The sequence below is a fragment of the Chenopodium album genome, chromosome 12 (genome assembly GCF_948465745.1).
Source record: "Chenopodium album chromosome 12, dcCheAlbu1.1, whole genome shotgun sequence".
Taxonomy (NCBI): domain Eukaryota; kingdom Viridiplantae; phylum Streptophyta; class Magnoliopsida; order Caryophyllales; family Amaranthaceae; genus Chenopodium; species Chenopodium album.
This window is the reverse complement of record NC_137845.1, coordinates 18979151-18988367: the sequence shown is the minus strand read 5'-3', so window position 1 is coordinate 18988367 and position 9217 is coordinate 18979151. Positions and strand designations below refer to the sequence as shown.

Below are 9217 nucleotides of genomic sequence, written 5' to 3'. Positions count from 1 at the left end.
TTTTGTTGTATATATATTTATTTTTAAGTATATATATTGGCAATATTAGTATATTAGTAATATTTTTATGTGAAATATAATTTTTTGTAAATATATTCTATATATTCTTTTAAAGTATATGGACAACAAAAAGCGTCCCCAAATTAGAAAATACATACAGAAAAAAGCGTAGCCAAAATATTGATCATTAAGTACATGAAACTCTAGACACTAAAAAGCGTCGTCAATATTGAGACTCTAGACCCAAAAAAGCGTCGCTAAAGTTGAGAAAGTGCGCCAACTATTGCTAATTTTGACGCTTCGTATAAAATATTAGACACGTTATAGTGTCGAGATTTGCGACGCTTTTCTGTGACCCCTAATTTTCTCAACTCGTGTTTTCTCGATGCTTTTTTAAAGCGTCGAGAGAGAAATTTTCGACGCTTTTTTGCGTCGAAAAAATGCTTAAAAAGCGTCTTAAATACACGGATTTTCTAGTTGTGACACTAATCAGGTTGGAGATTGATTAATTCGGGTATCACGAGGGAAGATAGACAATGCAATCAAAAGAGCTCGACAAGCTATCTCCTAGAGGTCTTCTAACTAGCGCCAACTATGAAAGACTCTAACTAGGAACGTCACTAACCAAGCTCAATCGACAAATGCGAGCTACAAATCAATGGTCCATATCAATGTAGACACACAATGAAATCTAGCATGAAGAACAAGGTTGATCACTCCTTCCAATCCATACACATGCACAAAATCAATCAACCAATTTAATCACAATGCTAAATCAATCAAACCCCCCCCCCCCCAATTAGCTATGATCCATCACTAATACATGTTTCACCACATCCTTAGCAAGCAAACTACTCATAATCCATTGAAGAAATCAAGAACAAAGCTATACAATCCATCAAATTCATCAACATCATTCCAATCAAACCAATTCAATCAAACAATCAATAAACTTGAACAATCAACAAACAATTGAAATCAAAAGCTAAAGATTGAAATAAAGTAAAGAGAATTCTTACAAACTTGATCAAATCAAGGAAATGTGCTTGAAATCAAACCAATTGTAACTATCATCAATCATCAACCATCAATCTACAAGTTTCACTCTCTACAAAATCTAAAACCTAGAGTTTCTCTCTCTAAGAAAATCAAACCTAATTCTAATTCTAAGCTCTCTCCCTCCAAAAATGAAGAAAAAACTATAAATAGTAAAACTAACAAAGGAGAAAGTAGTTAATCATCCCAAAAGAACCCGTACAGGTGTGGCCTTCACTTTAGAGGTGCGCGGCCGCGAAGAAAAGGTACGGAACAGGGGAAGCAACAGGCGCGGCCGCGCCACTAGGCCACGCGGCCGCGCCTGGGAGCAGGACAGCTCTCTTCCCCTTCATCTTGACGCTCCTCGTGCTCTCCACTTGGTGTGCTTGATGAACACGGAGCATGACAGTTTCTAAAACACCTTGAAGATAGGTTAAACACTAGAATTGGTGCCCCCACGGCATGAATGCACGCCCTAAGGAAACTTGGAACTTGCACATTTCCATACTTGGGCTTCAAATGGAAGACACTAAACATCCCAAATTCCCAATCAATGCAAAACTTGGGAAGAAACCTCGGGAACGAACTTCTCCTGGAAATAAAAGAAATCAAACAAATAAAGGGGAAAAAGGCGAAATAAACCAAGAAATACATGAAAATGGAAAATCTACTAAGGAAAATAAAGAGCAAAATTAAGGAAAAAGGAATAAAAACAGCTAGAAAAGAGAATGAAATTCACCCTAAAAGGGATCAAATGAGTGCCATAAATGACACTCATCACGTGTTGCGCCACAGGCCAAACCTCTACGTCATTGCTGAAACATTGGTCTGGGCTTGTTTCCAGTGTTCTACCTTAGGGGAGAAAACCTATAGCGTACTAAGTCAGGTTCGATCAATTTATTTAGACTTTAATTACTTATATTAATTGATTAATTAATTAATCAAAGTCCTTTAGTCATTAATTAGTTTATGTAGACTCAATCACAAGCCAAACAAACGGTAAGTGTAAATATGCACAAGCAAGAGATGCACAAGTAGTCAAGTAAGCACAATATGATGCAATGAGTTTGCAACCTAACCATGGCTCTAGTTCTCTAAAGTTCAAGGATAAGGGTTAGTCAAAGAGGGTCCATGGTTATGAGTCCGGATGCATCGCACGGAAGCCTTACCTTTGGAAGGGTTGGCGCGTATGGATGGGACCCCGCAAGTTAAACTTGCTTCCATGGTTTGGTGAATTCACAAACTCGGATGTACCCTTTGTTGCAATGAGCGTTCGATTGGGTAGATGGAGCGTGAATTCCCAGAGGGTTATAACCATATGTAGAACACATATGGGTTCTAAAAAGTGAGAAAAACTCAATCAGGAAGTAAAATCGAGCAAACAGTACTAGAACTGGTCAAAGCAAGAAGGTAGATTTCTGGCTCGATATTGGAAGAACTTAGCGCGAGACAATAGGACCTGTCGCGAGACGATGACCCTGTCGCCACGCGACATTGCCGTCGCACAGCGACGGTGCCATCACACTGCGACGGGCACTGTTTTCTCAGCGTCAGTTCCTACATGCCTCAGCAGCTTTCTGTTCTTAGAATTTTTCCAGTTTTTCGTAGCGTTATTTCAACTAGTTGTGAAAGATATTTCCCAAATTTCCTACGTGTAATCCTATGTTTTTAACGCAGTACGGATGGTCTATCCAATGCGGACCTTTTTATGCTTATGTCAATAATGTCAATCAAAATTATGCACATGAATACTTAGAACTTTTCGAGTCTCATCCACTCATTCTAAATCATTGCCAAAATAAATTTTAGGAATTAAAATAGAAATCCTCCCCAATGGAGTCGCCAAAAACTGTAGGGAATATTTCAAGCATCCCATACTTGAGCCCCATTGTGATCATACACTTAAGTATGGTGGTGTCCAAAAGGAAGGGAGCTAGAGTAAAAGAGTCGCCAACAAGTTTTCGGAACTTGTAAACCATTCACAGGGTGAAGGTTACACCCCTTCACGATCCATGAGATCACTAACTCTATAGTGGTCTGGAACCATGACTAGATATTCGGGGATGAAGGTACAAATCCAACCTAAAAGAGATTGAACCTGCCCTAAAAATAGGCCTCTACTTTATTCTTCTCATATTCATGTACGCTTTCTAACTAACATACAATCAATAGGTTACCCTAAACTTGTTTAATCTATGTTGGTTGAATATTAATGCACAAACAAAACTATTATTGGCGGTCACTTGAATTATAATCATATTAACCTAAATAAAATTATTAATTATCTTATTAAGCGTGATTACAAGTACAAATTCCCTTTAATCCTGCAAGAGATGGCGTGATCAAGCAATAACAATAATATATAGCAACATAATAACAATCATCATCATAATAATCTCAATCTCATTAAAGCATAATAATATTAGCAAGATCCTAGGAATGATACTAACAAGATTAATAACAAATCCTAGCATGTCAGTAAACAATAAAGATAAAATCTTTATCCCTAACATGATACTAGAAAGATAGAAGAAATAGGAAGCAACCTAAACATGATACTAGAAAGCAATAAAAGCATCCTAACATGACACTAGGAATTAATATAATCAAAGCATGCTTTTTAATGATATAGAGCAATTAAAAAAACTTACTTTGTTGCCTCGTATATCTTTCTATCAAAACACTACACACAGTAGTAACTTCAAGGAAAATATTAAATCAAACAATTAATTTAAATAATTGAAATATGGATTTGGGACCAAACCCTTAGAAATTATCAACCTTTCACGTCTAGGGCGAAAGCAACTTCGAGCTTGGCTAGGTGTGTCTAGAACTTGTGAATGCGGTATTTTTATTTGAAAAGGGAAGGCTTAGAAAGAGGGAGAAAGAATAAGCTTCTAGCTTGTAGAGAGAAAAGAATAGAATTAGATGATTGTTGATGATTTCTAAGGGTTATACAAGTTATGAATAATGCTAATACGAGTAGCTTGTATATATGTACTAAAACTTGATAAATTTACTTTTTTACGGTAATAACTTTCACTACAAGAAAATTGTCTTTTTGTAGCGATTATTTTGTAGCGGTTGTACATTCGCTACAATATGCAAGTATGTTTGTGAAATAATTAAGGAAATCGTATCATTTTACAATCGCCATGGTTTTCCCACATAAAATCGATACGGAAAACATAATAATACATATCCACACTATTTTTGCACATTTATAAAATTATGAGAAATCGTATCATTTACAATCGCCACTAAATCCCAAAAATCGATAGGAAAAACCTTTTCTTCACTAGATATATAAATATTATTTGACAAAGAATACATAAAATATGTCATAGCTTATTAGTGAAACATTTAATATAAGAGTTTGAGGTTGCATGTTCGAATCTTGTAAAGATCATATGTATGACTTTATTTTTTTTGAAGAAAATGAGTTCAACATTTATAGCAATTATAATCGGTACAATAATCACCACAATTGGATGTAGTTTTTCGTATCGATTATTGAGGCCAACCGCAGTGATATTGAAAACCACTACTAAAGGCTAAGGCAACGACGGATATTGTATCGAATGACCATTCGTTGGGAAATCTTTTTGTTGCAATTACAATCGATACTAAAGGTTAAAATAATTGCTACGAAAATGTTATTTTCTTGTAGTGTTTAATCTATCTTACAATAAGTTAATGAAAGTTTATTCAAGAATTTTGCAGTGATTAGTATTATTACTCAAACTAGTAGGGTTAATGGAGGAGAGCAATCCCCAAATGATCCCTTTTCATAGCGCCATATCGACAGATACTTAAAAGATATGGATTAACTAATAGAGTCAAATTAAAAGTTAGAGCTTCCCTCTTGGTTTGATGAGTAAAAAATAAAAGAGAGCTTCCCTTTTTTTTTATTCAAATGAGGTACATTGTAACACCCCAACCCCAAACAAATTAGGGAGGGACCTATTATCACGAAATGCGCATCAAGGGCCAACAACTGTCCTCACAGACCAACAGATTCCTTCCCGCGCATTTTGTCCTCACTTATGTGCACCTCGGGAAAACTTTCCAGAAGGTCACCCATCCCAAGACTACTCCCAGCCAAGAACGCTTAACTATGAAGTATCTTAGCATATGGGCTCCCCAAAAAGAAGATGCATCTTGTTGATATGAGTAGTATATCAAATCCTTTTAAAGCAATCATGAGGGGTATTACATACATGACCAAGAAGAGAAAAGACAAAAAGCAAAGAACAACTAGCAACTACTGGAACATAAAAAACACCTAACTACGGAGGGACTAAACGTGGCAACGCCACACCTCTAGTATCCTCCTCTAAAATACGACTAAGTTCTGCCAGGACGTCATTAAAGAAAACAAGTTGAGAGTCTTGAATGACTCCGCATTTGGCCAACCAATCCGCTGCTCGATTCCCATCATGGTAAACAGATAGCTTCCCTTTGTGAGGCATTTTAAAGGGAGGAATGTTATGTATTTACAAATAAATAACAATGATTAAAATATTCTAAAAACACATGGTAGAGAGAGAAAAGTGGAGAGAGATAGGAAGAGGGAGGTTTGTAGGTGGACCCCCACTTATTTTTTAGTCAAATTATCTCATGTGATGAGGGACCACATGCTGATTGTTCCACTGTAAGCTTATATATTACCATTGAATTTTCAGTGGTACTATTTATGCATAAATTTGGTACAACTGAATGCATATATAATACCGCTATATACATATATAGTATCATCATACGCTCAGTGGTATTATTTGATCATCCAATGATATCACTCTCTTACATACATGTAGTTACATGAATGTCATTTGTTATGCATTTCTACATGCATAACATTCCTCCATTACTACTTCCTCTCCCTTTCAGGGCCGTCGCTGGGGCGGGGCAGGTGGGGCAACAACCCAGGGCCCAGTTTTGTAAAGCCCAAAATTGGTTTTAAAGAGGGCCTCAAATTACCCAAAAAAAAAAAATTAAACTAAAATTGCTTAATTGCTTTATTGCCTTTATACTAAAATTCGCCATTCATCATAATGAAGTATGTCAGTTATTGTTCCCAAAGCAAATTAAATGTTCCAACTTCTGATTCCCTTAATTTTTGCTTCTAATATTCAGCTTTCCTAGGATGAATTCCCCTTTTGATATTTTTAAAAATTTAATTACTCCTTTCAATCTTTCCAAAGTGTACTACCCATATTTAATTTATCCAAAAAATCCCTAGTAAAATCATTTGAAGATGAAAATTATTTAAAACGTTGATATAACTTTACAATTTTCAACTCTTGGCATTATTATTATTATTACGGAGTATTATATACTCCCTAGTACATTAGTAGTTTTAATTTAGTTATTTTTTTTAATTATTATTAGTATAATTAAAATAGCGATTTGATTTTTTTTTTCATATATCTTTTACAACTAAATATTTTTTCGTAATTGTTCTAAAAATATTTTTCCATAATTAAAAGATTGAAAATCTAGGAGAATTTTATAAGATTTATAACTAATACATTTTAATATTTGATATATGTGAATTTGAACTTTTGAAGTTAGAGTTGAGGAAGTTAATCTTTCATTTTGCATACCCTTAAAATGCAAAAAATAAAAAATAAAATAATGCTCGTTCACTAGGGCCCCAATCTATATGTTCGCCCTAGGCCACCAAAATCTCAGAAACGGGCCTTGTTATTGACCTTTGTTAGTGAGTGGCCCGGACGATGTCCTGGGTTGTTACTTTGAACCAACCACCCCAGCTGATTACTAACAGCACATGCGCATATTAGCTTTAGTCAATAACAAAGGGACTAAGTAACAAGTACTACTCTCCTTAATGCCGCAATATCAATCTTAATTAACCAATAACTTGTTAGAAAATCAACAATTGGGATTGGATCGGAATAATATAAGAAAGCAAAAGGATGAAATTTATAAAGCAAAAAGGTTATCACAATAATATTAGTATACAACTTACTTATTAAATTCTAAATTGAACATTTGAACATATGCTATATGACTCAAAGTAACATATATAGACATATAACGATTAATGACCCATTGACATGCAAATACATCAAATAACTAGCTTCCTAATCTTCAACAAATAAAATGCTTAATACACCCGTCATTAAAAAAAATGCTGAACACAATAAAATGGAGAATTACTGGAACTACTACACTTTTCTCAACAATGCGAGAGTGTACGATGTTGGGAATAATTAAACTTGTTCTATGGCCTTCTCGTCGTTAACGCAAGCACAGCAAAGATTATTGCTGAAAAATGACCGCAAAGTGGGATGATTGATGACGAAATTGACTAGGAAGTTATGGGTATGAGTAAGGATCAGAATCGCCATCACAGAACTCCAAACTAAGGAAGTATACATTAGTGTAACTAATAGTGTCGACCACCGATAATCAGCCAACATTCTGATTGACGTAATGTAAGTCACAGCTATTGCTGAAACTGCAATCCACATTGTTATCCTCAAAACTCTGACGAATATTCTGCTATAAGGAAGACCGCCTATGAGGAGAATGATGACACTTAGAGATGAAGCCAGTGCGATTGTGTTTGATACCAATAAATGTAACGATCGGTCACTAGGGGTAACGCAGAATTCGAAAGCCATGGCTGCTATCACGGATGCTGCCACCATTAGTGCATTGCTTTGGTCCTTTACCTGCTTTTCTCTTTTTTTGATTTTTTCTGTGTCTTTTCCCCTTAATGCTTTGGCGTTCTCAAGGGCAGGCCCAATCTCATCACCATTAGGCCACTTTTTTGTAACTTCACGACACCAACACAATTTTATCACTTTTCTTCTTAGCAAGTGACAATCCAAAGCTGTTAAACCTTTTTTGTTAACTGAGCTTACTTCAATCCTATTCTGCTTTAGCAATAGCTTTACCATCTGTTGAAGTTATAAATAGAGATGAGAATGTGGAAAGAACTTTTTATGTATTCATTCCATTAAAATCCGTACTACATATAGCACATATATAGTGCAAAATCAATCCATCAATAACTATATACTCCGTATTAAAAGACACATCAGCAATGACACATGTCAGTTTTTGGTGTGTCTTTAGTATTTTAAATTTAAAAAAAAAAATTGAATCAATTTTATATATTTGTTGATTTTGATTTCATTTGTAGATGCCGTTGATTAATGAATTGGGTTTGTTTTAAAAAAAAATTATTTGTAAAATTTATTTAATATATATAAGCAATGATATTTACTTATTTTTTATATTGACTTCAATTAACTAATATGGAAAATATAATCACAAAAATAATCTTTGTAAAGAAAAATTGAAAATTAAAAAAAATAATACAATCTTAATACTACAAGTTTATGTGTGGCAAACATAATATATGCTTCAAGGATACAATTGAGATAGACAAAAGTCAATGACTAAAAACAAGACATAACAGTATATATCACTAAATAAGTATAGATTTTTTTTATCAAAACTCACATCCTTTCTCTTTTTTAATTCCTCTTTTATGGTTTTTTAGGGATTTATTTTATTTAATTTATTTAATTTTTGTTCCTATAATAAATTTTTATCTTTATCTTTCTGTATTCAGCTAATATAGATTTTCTTATATGGTTGAAACATTAAAATTTCAATTAAGCAAGATATTCCATGTTCCATTATGTCAAATACTTTATTTTTATAACATTAAATCGATAATAAAAAATGATAATAACCGTGCATGGCACGGGATTTAACCTAGTTAGGTTAAAAGTAAAGTGCAAAATTAAGCTAAAAGTAAGGAACATGACTATATGTTTATTAGATCATGCCTAACATTAATCCACTAAACCTACTACTTCTTATGACTCCATTAACACAAACTAATTACTTAGGATATTATATAATCCTATACATAAGGATTTAACTAACCACAAACAATTTGAAGCAAATATTCCAATATCATCTGCACTCATTTACGCATGCAAATCAATTTCAGAAACATTTGATCCATTTCTTCAATCATCTTTTGTTTCCAAGAATTTTTTGTCATAAACCACCTAATAAAACCTAGATTTGTGAGAAACTACGTAATTAAAAAAATTTTGTAAAACAACACGTAATAAAAAACAAAATGTTGTAAATTACTATATATGGGCGGATTTCCACCGTTGACATAGTTCTC

The 9217-nt window shown here is 34.0% G+C and overlaps 1 protein-coding gene across 1 annotated transcript; it reads right to left on the bottom strand.

Annotated features, from left to right (window-relative positions):
• Window positions 1-7271: 7271 nt before the first annotated feature.
• On the bottom strand, window positions 7272-7964 carry LOC145571026 (uncharacterized). The gene has a single exon (XM_081630127.1). The coding sequence runs from the start codon at window positions 7962-7964 to the stop codon at window positions 7272-7274; it is 693 nt and encodes a 230-aa protein (XP_081486253.1).
• Between the last annotated feature and the right edge of the window lie 1253 nt (window positions 7965-9217).

Bases quoted from the DNA above. Each gene is read 5' to 3' on its own strand.
- LOC145571026 (XM_081630127.1), bottom strand. From the start codon at position 7,964: ATGGTAAAGCTATTGCTAAAGCAGAATAGGATTGAAGTAAGCTCAGTT.